This window comes from Ambystoma mexicanum, chromosome 1p, assembly GCF_040938575.1.
Source record: "Ambystoma mexicanum isolate Mex_15411 chromosome 1p, UKY_AmexF1_1, whole genome shotgun sequence".
NCBI lineage: Eukaryota > Metazoa > Chordata > Amphibia > Caudata > Ambystomatidae > Ambystoma > Ambystoma mexicanum.
In genome coordinates this window covers 743,575,873-743,591,964 of record NC_090921.1, presented here as the reverse complement: position 1 = coordinate 743,591,964, position 16,092 = coordinate 743,575,873, and the positions used below count along the sequence as shown (strand labels likewise).

The window sequence follows — 16,092 nt, the reverse complement described above, 5'->3', positions numbered from 1 at the left end:
ACGTCTTACTTTCTTGACTATCTTTCTTCCTTAATTTCCGTGTCAGCTTACCTCTCGTCCTCTCTTACAACCTGCTGCCCTTCCTGTGTTATCTTTTGGTTTCCTTTCCGGTTTCCTGCCTTCTTTGCTTTTGTCCATTTCAAACGTTTTATGTGACTACGGCGCCTTTAAGTATTACGGCAACCCAGCGCCTGCAGCTTATTTCGCTTACAGAGTAGTCTCCCGTTCTGTAAGCATCTTGCCTTGCCTTCTTTGCTTTACTAGCTTTTCTTACGTGCTTTATATCCTAATCCTTCTCTTTCTCTGTTCTTCCTTACTGTCTTCCTTTGGCGCCTCCAGTCCTTTCCATCCTTCTGGGCGCTGACAGATATTTCCTTCTATTCAAGCCCACTGAGTCTATTCCCCTTTCTTAGCTTCTCGTATTTCTACCCTTCCCTGTTTTTCTACTTTTATTATTTGAATTGGAATTTTCCATAATTTACAACTCTCTGGACTCCAGTCCTGGCTCTAGTGGAACTATAGAGCTGGAAACAGACTTTCACTTATTTGAACTGGAAATAGACTGTCATCTGGTTGAGCAAAGAACAGACTTACACCCATTTGAACCCATCTGGAAACAGGGTTTTTTCCGCCTCCGTAGGGGCCAGACCCTACCTACACGAAAGGAAGGTCCGGACACCCAAGGAAAAGGCTCCCACTAAGCAGAAGGACCATAAGAAGACGGAGACTGTTCCTAAGGGATCCACCTCTGAAGATTCAGGTGAGGAGGAGGGGGGGAGTTCCAAATCTTGACAGCATACAACGCCCAGCACCCACCATGGTGTCATTAGAACAGTATCAAGAACTGGTGGCAGCTATGCAGAACCTTACTATGGAAGTCCAGGCCCTGAGAACGGAGAATATCGCCCTCCGACAACAGGTTGTGTTGCATCGTGACGACCACGGAGACCTGCCTACAATGCCTCTCTCTTTTGGCAAATATGATGGTCACCCGGGAGGATTGAAGGAATTTCTCGATGCCTGTAAGGTGTATTTCGCCTTTCGGCCCCATGCCTACGAGAGAGCTAGATCCAAGGTTGGGTTTATCATAGCCAATCTAACTGGAAATGCTCTCTCGTGGGCTACACCATTTGTAACCAGAAGCCGAACCAATTTTGGATGATTGTGAGTGTTTTTCGGAGGTGTTTAAAGAACGATTCGACAGACCAGAAGTATTTTACTCCTCTCTAGAAGCAATCCTAGATGTCAGGCAGGGAAACACTGACGTCCAAACCTATCTCTCCCGTTTCCAGAGACTGGCAGCCAAGGCAGATTGGCCGGATTCCGCCCAGCAAACCATCTATAGACGCAGTCTTCATGAAGAGATGAAGGATGAGCTAGCTCGAGTAGCCCGACCAGCGTCTTTTCAGGAATTGGTGACATTGTCTCTTCAGATTGAGTTTCGTTTGCAAGAAAGACGTTCAGAAAGAAGAAGAAATAGAGGCACTTCTCAACCAACCAGTCTACCCTCTCCTACTCCTCCCACCAGAACTACCCATCTCACTGATGAACCTATGCAGATCGGGGCTGCCCGAGGACCTCTAACTCAAGAAGAAAGAAAGAGAAGAAGAGAGGCTGGATTGTGTATGTATTGCGGCTCCTCAAAGCACTTATTGAGAGACTGTCCCGAAGAACCACCTCGAAGGCAGGAAAACATCAACCCCCGATCTACAGCAAGGGAGGTTTCGGGGGAAGTTCCAAACACCCTTGCAACCACACAAGAGCAGTAAGCACTCCTGAGGATAACAGTTTGATGGTGTTTCGAGTCCACTTGTGGCTAACAGATGACGGTCCCACGGAGGTATTAGCCATGCTTGACTGCAGAGCGGCAGGAAACTTCATCGATTCCAATTGGGCAACGGAACATCTTGTCTCCACAAGAACCAAGGCCACACCTATCCCAGTGGAAGGGGTGGACGGGAGGCCCTTGTCCTCCGGACCTATAACCAAGGAGACTATTCCATTGAGAATGAGGTTAGGCCATCACAAGGAGTTTCTAGTTTTTGATCAGATCCGAGCAGCCCATTTTCCTTTGGTCATCGGTATTCCCTGGTTAAGGAGGCACAACCCTCACATTGACTGGGCTGCTAACAAGATGAATTTCGATTCCACGTTCTGTAGATCACACTGTATTGATTTATCTTTGGCCTCCAACACCCCAGAGTCTTCCATAAGCAGAACCCCAGAACCAATTACAGTGGCTTATGTACCTATCCAATATCAAGAATTCTCAGAGGTATTCCTGGATACTATTCCCAGACAACTCCCGCCGCATAGAGCTGGGGACTGCTGTATAGACCTGATACCAGATGCAGTGGTCCCCTTTGGGAGGATGTATCCATTGTCGCTACCAGAGAGGAAGGCTCTGAGAGATTACCTCGACGCAAATCAACAAAACTTACTCATCCAAGAGTCCAAATCTGCTTGTGGGGCTTCCTTGTTCTTCATTCCGAAAAAAGACTCGGCAGAACTACGCCCTTGTATTGATTACAGGGGTCTTAACAAGGTTACCATATGGGATAGATACCCCATGCCCTTGATTCGGGATATCTTGGAGGCAGTACAAGGAGCAGAATACTTTACAAAGCTTGACTTGAGAGGGGCTTATCACCTTTTGAGAATAAGGCAGGGGGACGAATGGAAGATAGCATTCCAAACCCCTTTTGGTCTCTTCGAATATCGAGTGATGCCGTTTGGCCTAGTAAATGCACCAGCTATCTTCCAAAGATACATGGACAAGGTTTTTTCTGATATGCTATTTTTGTCTGAAGTAGTGTATCTGGATGATATTCTTATCTTTTCCAAAACTCTGTCAGAGCACAGGTCACTGGTCAGACTAGTCTTACGGCGTCTTCAATCCCATCATCTGCTGGTTAAACCGGAAAAATGCCTATTTGAATCCACATCCGTGTCCTACTAGGGATTCATTTTATCCAAGGAGGGTATCGAGATGGATGCTAATAAGGTAAAGGCGATCAGAGAGTGGAAGAATCCCGTCAACATCAAGGAGCTTCAGAGCTTCCTAGGATTGGCCAATTTTTATCGGAGGTTCATCCCCAACTTTTCCAACAAGGTGCTCCCTCTGACCTCTCTATTGAAGAAGGGTGTTAAATTCATATTTGATGATGAGCCCCAAAGGGCATTCCGTTACCTAAAGGAATGTTTTTCTACAGCACCCATCCTGGTCCAACCGGATCAGACTAGACCATACATTCTGGAGACGGACGCTTCTATAGGAGTTGTGGGGGCAGTCCTACTTCAAAGGCAGGAAGATGGATATGAACACCCTGTTGCTTACTACTCCAAGACACTGACCAGTAGCGAACGCAACTATTCAGTAATTGAGAAGGAGCTATTGGCTATCAAATTGGCCTGCCAAGAGTGGAGGCATCTTCTACAGGGAGCTACTCATCAATTTACGATTCGAACAGATCATCGTAACCTTCGGGTTTTACAACAGTTGGAATGTTCCAATGCTAGACATGCCAGATAGGCATATTTTTTTCTACAGTATGATTTCATGATTACTTACATACCTGGTACAGAAAATAAGAAGGCTAACGCCTTGTCAAGAAGTCTTGGAGAAGAATCTGGTTCCTACAAGGGACACAAATTGGTCTTCCCAAACCTTACGGTATTGGCATCCACTGTTTCCTTTCTTCAAGACCTGATTCCAGAGTATCAGATGCGCACCGAGTTTCTGTAGACAGTCAACCAGGATAAGGACGGATTGTATTACCATGAAGGAGCACTCTATATTTCCACCAAGAAGCTACAGAAACAGATACTTTCCTGGTGTCATGATACGCCCTTAACTGGGCATTCTGGTATTAGGAACACATATGATCTTCTACGGAGGGGTTTCTGGTGGCCGACTCTAAGGAGAGATGTATGCCGGTATGTTTCTACTTGTTCTGTTTGTGCTTCTAACAAACACCGAACAGGAAGACCTCTAGGATTACTGCAGCAACATTCCTTACTTGGCCGTCCTTGGGAGCATATATCTACCGATTTTATAGTAGACCTCCCTCCGTCCTATGGCATGACAGTAATCAAGGTGACTATAGACTCATTCAGCAAATTAGCCCATTTTTCAGCCTTCAAGCAGATTCCGTCTGCCTCCGAGATGGCAGCAACTTTTCTCCAGGACATTGTCCGTTTACATGGGTTACCCAGGACCATCGTGTCTGACAGGGGACCTCAATTCACATCCAAATTTTGGGCTTCTCTCTGCCAAGTTCTGGGGATTCACAAGGCCCTCTCTTCAGGATATCATCTGCAGAGCAATGGACAGACTGAAAGATTAAACGCCAGCCTAGAACAATATCTCAGATGTTTCTGCAGTCCACAACAAGAAGAATGGTATCGTTTTCTTCCTCAAGGGGAGTTTGCCTACAATAATGCCCTCCATACCTCTATCCAGATGAGTCCTTTCTATTGTACTTACGGGTTCCATCCCCAACACTTACCCTGGCTCAGTTCTCCCTCTACCAAGATCCAGCTCTAGATGGAGTTTTACAGGACCTACATGAGGTACACAAACTTGCTAAGGAAGCTCACCAAGCGAGTCAACTTACACAAAAGAAATGGGCAGACAAAGGACGTAGTGTCAATCCAACATGGAAGATAGGGAAATTGGTCTGGTTATCTACCAGATTCCTGCCGAGATGGGTTCATAAGGGTAAGTTCTCTTCTCGTTTCCTTGGGCCATTTCCCGTTCTACAACAGATCAATCCTGTTGCATTCAAGCTCAAACTACCGGAATAGCTCAAGAAGGTGAATCCAGTCTCCACGTCTCCCTTCTGAAAGAGCATAAGGAGCACCCTTTCAAGAGGCCAGTGTTCATAGGGCGTGCTCAAGTGTCCCCGATACCCGAAGAATATGAGGTGTCTCATCTAGTGGATTCCAGATATCACAAGGGTCGGTTGTACTATCTGGTTCATTGGAAGGGTTACCCGGTGGAAGAGCGGACATGGGAACCGGTGAGCCATATACATGCCCCACGGCTAGTGCTAAGATTTCACGGACTCCATCCGGGTAAACCCGGGGGTCCCCCGATAAGAAGGGGGTATACTGCCAGGAACTCTGATTGTAAAATCTGGAAACGCTAGAGGCATTGAATGCCTTACGCGTTCCAGTCCTCACCCAAGATGGCGGACGATTCTTTATATTCTGGCTCCTCCCACAAACCGACGCATTGTATCTGTTTACCAACGCTACGGTTCGTGAGGAAACTTCGTCCGTGCATTCATCTTGCCTTCTCCCTTCTTCAGCTATTTTCTGCCTTCCTGGTGTACCTCCCGCGGGCCTTGATTCCCTGGTGACTCCCGCATACTATTTTCTTTGTCTATTTCGCGTGTTCTACCTTTGTTTTTCCTCTTTTGCCTTTCTGGCGGCTCTGCCTTTTGTAACGTCTTACTTTCTTGACTATCTTTCTTCCTTAATTTCCGTGTCAGCCTACCTCTCGTCCTCTCTTACAACCTGCTGCCCTTCCTGGGTTATCTTTTGGTTTCCTTTCCAGTTTCCTGCCTTCTTTGCTTTTGTCCATTTCAAACGTTTTATGTGACTACGGCGCCTTTAAGTATTACGGCAACCCAGTGCCTGCAGCTTATTTCGCTTACAGAGTAGTCTCACGTTCTGTAAGCATCTTGCCTTGCCTTCTATGCTTTACTAGTTTTTCTTACGTGCTTTATATCCTAATCCTTCTCTTTCTCTGTTCTTCCTTACTGTCTTCCTTTGGCGCCTCCAGTCCTTTCCATCCTTCTGGGCGCTGACAGATATTTCCTTCTATTCAAGCCCACTGAGTCTATTCCCCTTTCTTAGCTTCTCGTATTTCTACCCTTCCCTGTTTTTCTACTTTTATTATTTGAATTGGAATTTTCCATAATTTACAACTCTCCGGACTCCAGTCCTGGCTCTAGTGTAACTATAGAGCTGGAAACAGACTTTCACTTATTTGAACTGGAAATAGACTGTCATCTGGTTGAGCAAAGAACAGACTTACACCCATTTGAACCCATCTGGAAACAGGGTTTTTTCCACCTTTGTGCTTTTTCCCTGAATTTAGGGCTGGCTCCCCGGGGTTCCCTGCGGACAGGGTTCCTTCTCTGCCAAAGTGGGCTCCGGAGGGGCCAGACCCTACCTACACGAAAGGAAGGTCCGGACACCCAAGGAAAAGGCTCCCACTAAGCGGAAGGACCGTAAGAAGACGGAGACTGTTCCTAAAGGATTCACCTCTGAAGATTCAGGTGAGGAGGAGGGGGAGGAAGTTCCAAATCTTGACACAAAGTCACATTTGGGGGGGAACTTCTTGCTTTGTTTTTTTTTTTAAATTGGTTTAATTAAACCTTTAAAAGAAATTGCTTTACATGTGACATATCATAACTAAAAAGTATTTTGCAAATTAGCGAAAATAGAAAACATCAAAGGTTAAACAGTTTAAACAATTTAAAATAATCAGAGAAAACTTTAAATAAACACTAAATTCGGCAAGATAAATCCCAAATCGCAAACCCATATTTAAGTCCATGTATCATGTGATTTGGTTAGTTCTTCCTCGATGTTCTTAAGGAGAAATGTAAGAGCATATGTTAGTTTGTTAATTGTATCTGCAAAGCATTCATTCCACCATTCCTCCATGATGTGATGAAATTTGTTCACCACGATTGATGTCATTCTTATCGTGGAAAAAGCTTTACAATTGAGGATTAGATGTTTGATGTTTTCTTCAGAGTGATTGCAGAATCTACATTTAGGATTCAGATTTTGATATTTGGTCCATCTCATTATTACTTTTTTGGTCTTGAATTGATTTAGCCTGAATTTCATTAGCAAGATTCTTTTTTGTTTGTCCGGACACTTTTCAAGGTATTTGTAGGTCGAATTATAGGCTTTTCCCTCACATGGAACATTCTTTAAGAGCGAATATTTCTCTCTGTTTGAGCAAGTGCTGATCCAATCGGTTTCCCACAGTTTCTTCTTTACGGCATCTGGATTATCCTTCAGAGTGATTACATCACTATTTATGTCTGTTAGAATTTGATGACATTGGTTTATCCAGGCTGAAAAGACTGAATTTGATTGTTTGTCAGCCAAGTCGTGTAGAATTTTCATCCGTGGAGCACCATTTGGCAGGATTATCTTGCGAAAAATTGAGAGAGTGTTCCATATAACCTTTGCATTTATAGAGATCAACCCTAATTCGTATCTTACTACAGCCGCTGGTATTCCTCTGGCAACTTTCAAGATTCTGCCCCAAAAGATGTTTTCTAGGCTGTCCCACAGACTAGCAGGGCAGCCGAAGGCACTTTCTGCGCCATAGATTAAAGCTGGTACTGCTTTTTGTTTATAGAACTTTAGAGTCAGAACCAATGAGAACTTGCCATATTTTTTATCTAAAGCTGCAGCTTGAGCACTTAGTTGACGACATTTTGCTTTCGTTTTCTCAATCCAGATAAGATGGTTTTTGTTGGAGTTCAGCCACATACCCAAGTATTTAATATGTTTCACCTGGTGCAGTGGTTTGCCATCGAGATACCAACAAAATTTCTTGGATGTACTTTTGGTAAGATTCTGTAATGTTAAAACAACAGACGTACTAGCATTGATATATAGCCCATTGACTTGAACATATTGTTCCAAAATGTGAAGTTTTCTTTGTAATCCAATGGGTGTCAGATCCATTAGTACTAGGTCATCTGCATATAAAATCCCATTTAAACCAGAGTCCATTATTTTAGGATCGAAGCCTCTTGCTTTCCCAAGAGTCTCACCGATGTCGGAGTTGAAAGCGTTGAAAATTATGGCTGCAAGAGGGCACCCTTGTTTAACTCCACAATGAGTGCGAATGGGTTCAGACAAAGTACCACTGGCATCCAAACGAATGTAAATTGTTGTGTCGGTATGCAACTCCTTAATGGCTTGTAAAAGGCTGTCTGGGCAGTTCCAGGTCTTTAATTTAGTCCCAAAAATGTCTCTGTCTATGCTATCAAAAGCATGAGACAGGTCGACAAATGCAAGGTACACTTTAGATTTTTTCATGAGCATATCCATTTTCATTAAATTAAGGAGTATGAGATTGAGACAACAACCAACACCCTTCACAAACCCACTTTGTCTAACATCAATATGTTTAGTTAGAGTTAGCCATTCCATCAATTTATGTTGCAGCTGTGTAGCATAGATCTTACCTATTACATCCAACAAGGCAATAGGCCTGTAGTCCATTGGATTAGATTGGTTGCCCTTTTTAAAAATTGGAACAACAATGGCTTTTTTCCACGACGCCGGAGTTGCACGTTCGATGGCAATTTTATCAAACAAGACTTTACAGAACTCAGCCCAGGTTTCAGGATCAGATTTTAGCATGGCATTAGTTATGCCATCTGGACCAGGGACGCGAGAATTCGAGAGTTTTTTTATATCTGCCAGAATATCATCCTGATCAAACTGGATGTCCCATTGTGAAAGGGCAGGTATCGATGGATCAGGAATGCTGCCCTTTTTCGAAAAACAAAGTCGAAAAATGTTCAATCCATTTTTTTTCAGTGACCATATTTTTGTTAGAAGCCAACTGTATTCCGGATTCATTGTTTATGATTGCCCAAAAATCTGAAGAGTTTTTTTCTTTTAAGCAGCTCAGTATTTTTTCTGCATCATGTTGTTCTATTTGTGCACGATGTGCGATCAGTCAGCTCTTATAGATTTGCTTGATCTTTTTCTTCATTTTAGAATAATCCACTTTATTGTCATATTTTAGTAGGCGTAAGGCCCTGCGCAGTTCTCTTTTTCTTATGGCTATTTCTGGATTGTAAGTATGTGCGTGCTTGTAAGCCACAGTATCATCTTGATTTTTCGTGATCTTGTATTGTTCTAATAATGGGGTGTAATATACGCCCAACAAGTCGATGTGTTTCGAGTATTCCGTTTTCAGTATGATAGCTTGTTGATAATTGAGTTTTAATCTATTACCGCTGAGATTGGGCGTTATGTTCCATTTCCATGTTGTTACTTGCAATCGCTTCGGTATTTCAAGATGAGCTATTAGTATATTGTGGTCACTGACTTGTGTTTTATGGACTTCCAATTTAATGATCGTATAGCTAAGTTTTCAGAAACAAAAAAGTAATCTAATATAGATTTTTGTTCATTCCTTTGCCAGGTCGATTTGGCAGGTATATCACCCTCGATATTTCCATTCAGCCTGAAGATTCTTCTTAATGTTAGTTCATCAGACCATTTTTGCTTCAGGTTCTGTTTCTTTATAGGTTCATCATTCTTTTCTCTATGAAATCTAGGTTAAAATCTCTGCATAAAATCAGGTAGGCACCACTGTCCTCAATCAGCAGTTCATCAATGATGTCTATGATTTGTTCAACAAATGACAGAGTGCCAGCCTTACTGTGGTGCCAATACAAGTTTATAATATAAAATGTCAAAAAATGATTGTCATCATTGCCATTTCTTGTAACAGTGACAACTTGAATGTATGAGGAAATGTTGTGAAACTCCTTTATTCTACAACCAGATGTTTTTTTTACGAGGTTGAGGAGACCTGCATTTGGGCGACCTTTGATTCCTTTAATAGCGGGATTAAACGCTATTTCATAGTTCTCTGCAATCGGGCAGATGTCTAGCCAAGTTTCTTGCAGACATATCAGGTCTAACTCACTAACCCATTTTTCTTTGAGTTTGAAGAGATGAGAAAAACCTCTTGTATTCCACGATACAATTGCTAAACGGTCCTTTTTTGGCTTCGCTAAACGTTAGCTTCGAGCCAGCCAGTTCCATTCGCTATTAGATATTGGTTTTTCTTCTTTTCCATTTGTTTGTGAGATTTGTTGTGAGGTTTCTTGCTTTGCATTGCAGTGTTTCGTGAGGACACTCACCTCCATCTGCCGATGACGGCACACCGCGCTCCATGTCCCCCACTCCTTTGATTGATTTAATGCGAATGGTGCTGGCACATGTCTCCTCCCACACTTGCATCTTGATTGGGGATCCTCCTCCGCCTCCTGTACCCATGGCCAGGCTCCTGTTGGTAGCAAGTATGCTCCGTACACGGAGGCGCAGGTCGTCCCAGCGCTTGCGGATGTCCTTTACAGTGCGGGGGGGTGCCCACCGCATTGACTTTCCGTGCCACCTCGGCACAGATCTCCTTTTTTTATAATCTGGGCTGTACGCCTCATTTCCAGAGCAAACACAACTTCTGCATTTGCAGCTAGTGTGTCTGCAAGCATGGATAGTTCCTCATTGGAGAAACGTTCCTTGCGCTGGCACGCTGCACCTTTCTTTAGGGCCTTGGGCATTGTAAAGTGTTATTCGATGAGGTTTGGACAGCTGTGGTGTTGCTGCAGGTCCTGGGGGATGAGGATGGCAATGGATTGTGTTTTTAATGATGGCCGCCGTGCTCTTTCCCGGTCCTGTGCGATGACGCTACTTCCGGTTCCGCTTATTTCCGGTCACCGCTATTAGCGGTCACCGTTTGTAGCGGTCACCGCTTTTAGCGGTTCCCGCTAATGCCGGTATCAAGGATGGCGCTGGTGCTATCAGCGCTTTACTTGATGCCGTTAAGGGACTTTTTGGGGTCTTTATCGGCATGGCGGTAGTGTCCTTACCGGCATGGCGTAAAGCTTCTGCCCGCGTACTCATGATGCCACGCAATTAGCGGGCTGGTCACTACACGGACACGTAATTTGCTCCATGCTGGTAAGGACCGTTACTTACCTGTCTTGATTCCTGCCCCTCATGTCCCCAGCCCTCCAAGATGTCAGGCTGGAGCCAGGCCACGATCACCTACATGGCCCTCAAGTGCCTCTCCATCCCTCCAAAAACCCACTTGGAGTCAGACTTGGCGCTTGTGGCACCAGACTCACTCACTCCCATAGGATAACATTGGGGATTGGACTTGTAGTGCATTGATGGGGACAAGATGGATGCCCCCACATATTTCGGTTCCCAGAACTGCATGTGCGGTCTAGTCTTTTGGGTGTGGTTCAGCCCAGAGACACCTGGGATACCCAGAGACTATTTAAGCCACACCCAGGCTGAGAAACATGCTTTGCGTTTTCTGCACCTGCAGTGTGACACTCACCGTGTTCGGATCCGTCTCCAGTAGGCCTGCATCTTTCTTCTGCGCTCAGCTCCTGCAAGAACAAGAACACTGTTAGGAACAGCCTTACCTTGCGGCGCTTCTGCCCATCATTCATCGCTCCTTCTGTTCTACGAGCATCTTCGGCGGTGTCAATCCCATCCCGGCACGCTGCTTCCTAAGGAAAAGGGAAAAGAACAGAAAAAGGCATTAGTAAGCATTCTGCAAATCTTCGCTTATTTTTAAATACTGTACGAGCTTCAAACGCTTACCTGAATCCCAGCCGCTCTGGGGGAACTCTGTCTCCGGAACTTCTCATCCACCTGCAAGAGGGAAAAGACACTCCAGGTTAGAGCGGAAACATCTAGAGGCGCCGCATACCGCGCTTACCCACCGCATTTGTTCTTCATAACCGGCATTCACGCTGAAAACGTCACGGCACCTAAAAGACACAGAAAAAGAACTCAGTTCAATGCAAATACGAAAGGGGTGCATCGCGCATCGCGCTCTCACTCACCTTCAGCGCTAATCATCTCAGCAGCACGCCACCATCCCCGGATGCCGGCCATCATCTAAGGAAGGAAAGGAGCGATGTTAGAGAACTGTTCAAAAGACTCATTATACTTACCTGTCGGACTCTTGCCAGTGAAGTAACTAAGCAGCAACGAGCCCGCATCAATCAACGTGCCCCTGCGCTGAAAGCAGGATGGAGAGCATACTATCCAAGAAAACAAGGTGAGCTGTGGATCAAAGGGAAGGGTTGGACCCCGGGGAAGAAGGGGTTCAAGCACACAGAGACAATAGGGAGTTAAACTCCACCAATCCTGTGTTTCAGGCCCAGCCTCCAGTTGAATAGCCTCCAGGGAAGGGTTTGAGGTCGTAAGAGGTCAAAACAGGCTGAGTGACGTACCCGTGGATACCAGGTGAGCGTTACATTACCGCATACCGCGTAATGAGGCCCAATATCTGCTCCTCCAGCTGATTAGGATCTGAGAGTTCTTATGTTGGATTTATTCGGCTGTGCCTCTGTCAGGTGCAATGGACTATTGCTGACTAGGCATTTATGGGTAATTACAAGCAGACGAAAATCGATCATTGCCTCATTCGGAAGCCAATGGAGTTCACGTTTTGCCTCAGAGACATGGGGCCTCATTACGACCCTGGCGCTCCCATAATGAAGGGTGCCGGTACAGGACCGGCACCCTTCATTACGGGAGCGCCTATTATGAGGTTCCCTTTGCGGGACCCGGAACAGACGTCTGGTAAAACCAGACGTCCTTTCTGGGTCCCGCGAGGGGAAGAGGGAGCTAATAACGGGCCAGTTGAAATGTGCCCATTATTACCTCCCTCCCCATTCCCATTGAGCCCTAGGGGGGCTCAATGGGAATGGGGAATGGTTCCTTCAAGGAGGAATTACCGGGTCCTCCAATGTTGGAATGACCCGGTAATTTCCACTGAAGGAACCCGGTATTGGAGCCCAGTATGGCGGCAGCCATGGTGCTAATAGCACCATGGCTACCTCCATACTCGTAATGAGGCCCATGGTCTCGGTCCCAGTGCAACTATTACCCAACAGCGCTGTTCTTTATTACTTGTAATCTGGCACACTCTGATTTATTAATATCTACCAAAAGGCTACTGAAATAGTCGGTTTACGACCCGATAATCTCTATAGCCACTGTCTCACAGTTAGCCTTGGTGATATAGGGACGTATTTGGGCTAGCAACTTAATAAAATAAGCAGATGCAGAGACCAGACTGTTCACTTGGGCATTCATGTTCAGATTCTGGTCTAGATAAATTCACAAGGTTTTGATTTTCTTTTTAACTCCATCTCACAGCTTTAGGATTTTATTTGCTGTTCCAACGACCATCAATTAATTTTTTTCTTTATTTAATGCTAGGCTGTTTCCGACCATCCGAACATGAATTAGCTCATACACATCATTAATATGTTTAAAATCCTCCTCATAATTTCCTGATAAGGGGATAACACATTGTGTGTCATCAGCATAGTTTGTGAACCCATTGCCTTTCTCTTCTAGCAAATTAAAAAAGGGAACTGTAAAAATATTATATAGGGAGTGCAACAAACATGCCCCTTGGTGAACCCGAAACTGCAGCGTTGCCAGTGCTGCCTCTGCTACCTCACTGCACACCCTACAAAGTCTGTTGCTGAGGAAGGACCATATCCATGATGCAGCTTTATCAGAGAACGCAGCAACTTCTTTCAGCCTGCTGATTAATAATGAATGGCCCACCAGGTCAAAAGCCTCGGATAAATCCAGCAACAAGAGTGCTGCTTGTCTCTTGTCCATTACCTGAAAAAGTCTTGATTTCAGATGCAGCAGCGCAGTTTCTATACCATGCCACTGTCTAAAACCAGACTGCCTTTTATTTAAAATATTGTGATTGTAAAGATATTCTAAAACCTGCATGTATGCCACACGGTCGAACATTTTTAATAAAAAGGTAGTGTTAGTAATAGACCTATAATTGCCCGGCTCCAGAGGACAGAGTCCAGGCTTTTTTAGCAAGGGGGTGATCCAGGCATTCTTAATTTCATCATGAACATGGCTTTCCTCAAAAAAAGCATGAACTGATTTGGATATAATCCCTATCAGAGCAGGAGAGCATGCTGTGATTGTGATTGCAGGGCATGTATCCACTTTATAATTTGTTGGTTTAAGTCTACTGATAATGACCGACAATTCAGCTTCCGTTACAGGTCGAAAATTAAACTCGTGCTCTAAATGCTTCTGTGTTAGACTATTGGACACCAGCTCTGATAGTCCCAGTGTTCTTTTCTTTTCCTCAATGTTCTGTTTGATCCTATCTAACCTCCCCAAAAAGGCTTCTTGAATTGATGCACACCAAGCTGCATCCAATTTACTGGGGCAAGGATCCTTGTGTCGCTTTGAATCCTTGAAGAGTTCTTTAGACTCGTACTGAGCGTTGACGATTCTGGTATCAAACTTTGTTTTTTTAGCCTCAATCAAGGCTAATTTTAATTCCTTGGAGGCTATGTTATAGGCCTCCTTGTCTTTACTATCCTTGGAAAGTTTCCAAGTATAAAAGCATTTTCTTTTGTTGCTTTGAGCTTTTGCAGATCCTGCAAAAACCATGTATTTATGTATTGACCCTTATAATAGTTGTAATAGTAAAATGGTTTGACTCTGGTGGCACAATGGTTTTGATGTGTATTCAAGGTTTCCCTTTGTTGAATAATGCAGTTGTTTCTTTTTTTGCAGTTAATTATAATAATGTGTTTTTTACTACTGTGACATATTTTTGTCCTTTTTTATGAATTTTTTTGAGTAATGTTACTTATTAGTTATATTTACTAACTGCTTTCTTTTTTAATACATCTTCATTATTAATGCTTCAATTCAATTTGCTCACTTCACTTTTATTTTCTATTGTTTTTGCTACAATATTGTTAGATTGAACCTTCATTTGAAAGAGTTTTAGTTAGAGAAATTGCTGCTGGGGCAATGTGAAAAAAACGCAAATGGTCCCATTTGAAATAACATGCTGATCTTCCTGTATTCTGAAGAAAAAGAGAAAATAGAATCACAATGTCTTTTTCCTCCAGATTTCCTTGTACCACAAGGTACCCAAGATGTGGGATGTTATGTCTTTATGATTGAAACATATTTTACTAGTGTGTAAAGTGTACCTGCATATCTTTAAGTAGGGGTCTGATGACATGAAAAATCAATAAAAGTAAGTAGGTTTCATGCATCATTTTTCCCTTAGAATATCGTATTTTGATGCATAACTCACTGCACCGGCACATTATTACAGTGATCTTTGGGTGGGTATTGTGTTTGGCAAAGAAGTGAATTCCAGCTGATGTCATTCGTTCTGCTTTTTGATTCATGAACATTTTTGTAGCAATGGATTCGTAATAGTTGCTGTTTGGTCTATTTAGGTCCCAGGGAGGAGATTATTTACGTGGCCTGTACTTACCACAACACCGGCATCAACAAGCCAGACTTTTTGGCCACAGTGGATGTAGATCCCGCCTCACCAACCTATAGCCAGGTACTGTGCACTCCAGAAGAGGTCTTACTTATGGCTGTTTTATGACTCCTTTACAGTAAAGAGCATCTCCAAACATGACTGTGACCATCTGTCTTTGGAGAGTTTAAGCCAAACTCACCTGAAAATCAAGAGGGCATTAATTTCCTATGGACAATATTAGCCTCAATCCCTAGAGGTTTCCTGAAATGGCAACAAGTAACCAGAACCTTTGTGAAACCGATTAAATTAGTGACTATAAAAAGAAATCCTTGGTTGAGTGAATTGGGTGCTAGCCCTTCTTCACAGTGGATATATTAAAATAAATGTTTGGATCTAAGTCCTTCTTTCCTGTTCTGCTGATTCTGAGAGGAGCTCGTAGACATCCCTGTTTGTGACTGAAAAGGGGCAATTGTATACCATTCACGCCTATTAGTAGCTTGATGGGGAAATAGCGAGAAAGCACCAGAGTTGCTGAAAGCCCATTAGCAGCTATCTGGAGTCTCTGGATTTCCCTATACGCACGCAGGGGCCATCAGATAATTGTTGGAGGGGATTTGAATGCTCGGTGTGTTGACACCACTCTTAGAGCCACCTATAGAAATGTCCAGCCAAAAAGCATTATGCATCAAGGGAAAGGGCACAATAAAGGTAGGAAATTGATTTCTTTTATGAGCCAGTGCGATATGTGGATGTTGAATGGCAGGACCGTGGGGGATATACCAGGGGCTTACATCTGGAAAGGCAATAATTGTGTGGCAATCCTCGATTACCTGTTTGGTAATAATGCCTGCCTCCAACGGGTGAAATCCTGTTCGGTAATTAGTACTGAACATAGTGATCATGATCCTTTGTCATTGGTAATGGACATTTTTATACAGGCGGGGGAAAAGAGCGGTGTCACTAATTTGAAGGTAAATCATGTGGGCAATTTGGTACAG

The 16,092-nt window shown here is 43.9% G+C and overlaps 1 protein-coding gene across 3 annotated transcripts in view; it reads left to right on the top strand.

The window, feature by feature from the left end:
• The window catches only part of LOC138580059 (methanethiol oxidase-like), a 520,625-nt gene that overhangs the window by 296,567 nt on the left and 207,966 nt on the right, over nt 1–16,092 (top strand). For all 3 annotated transcript variants that reach the window (XM_069650309.1, XM_069650300.1, XM_069650317.1), the window contains one exon: nt 15,063–15,175. In XM_069650309.1, coding sequence (XP_069506410.1) covers nt 15,063–15,175 — 113 coding nt within the window. The remainder of the gene's footprint in view (nt 1–15,062; nt 15,176–16,092) is intronic.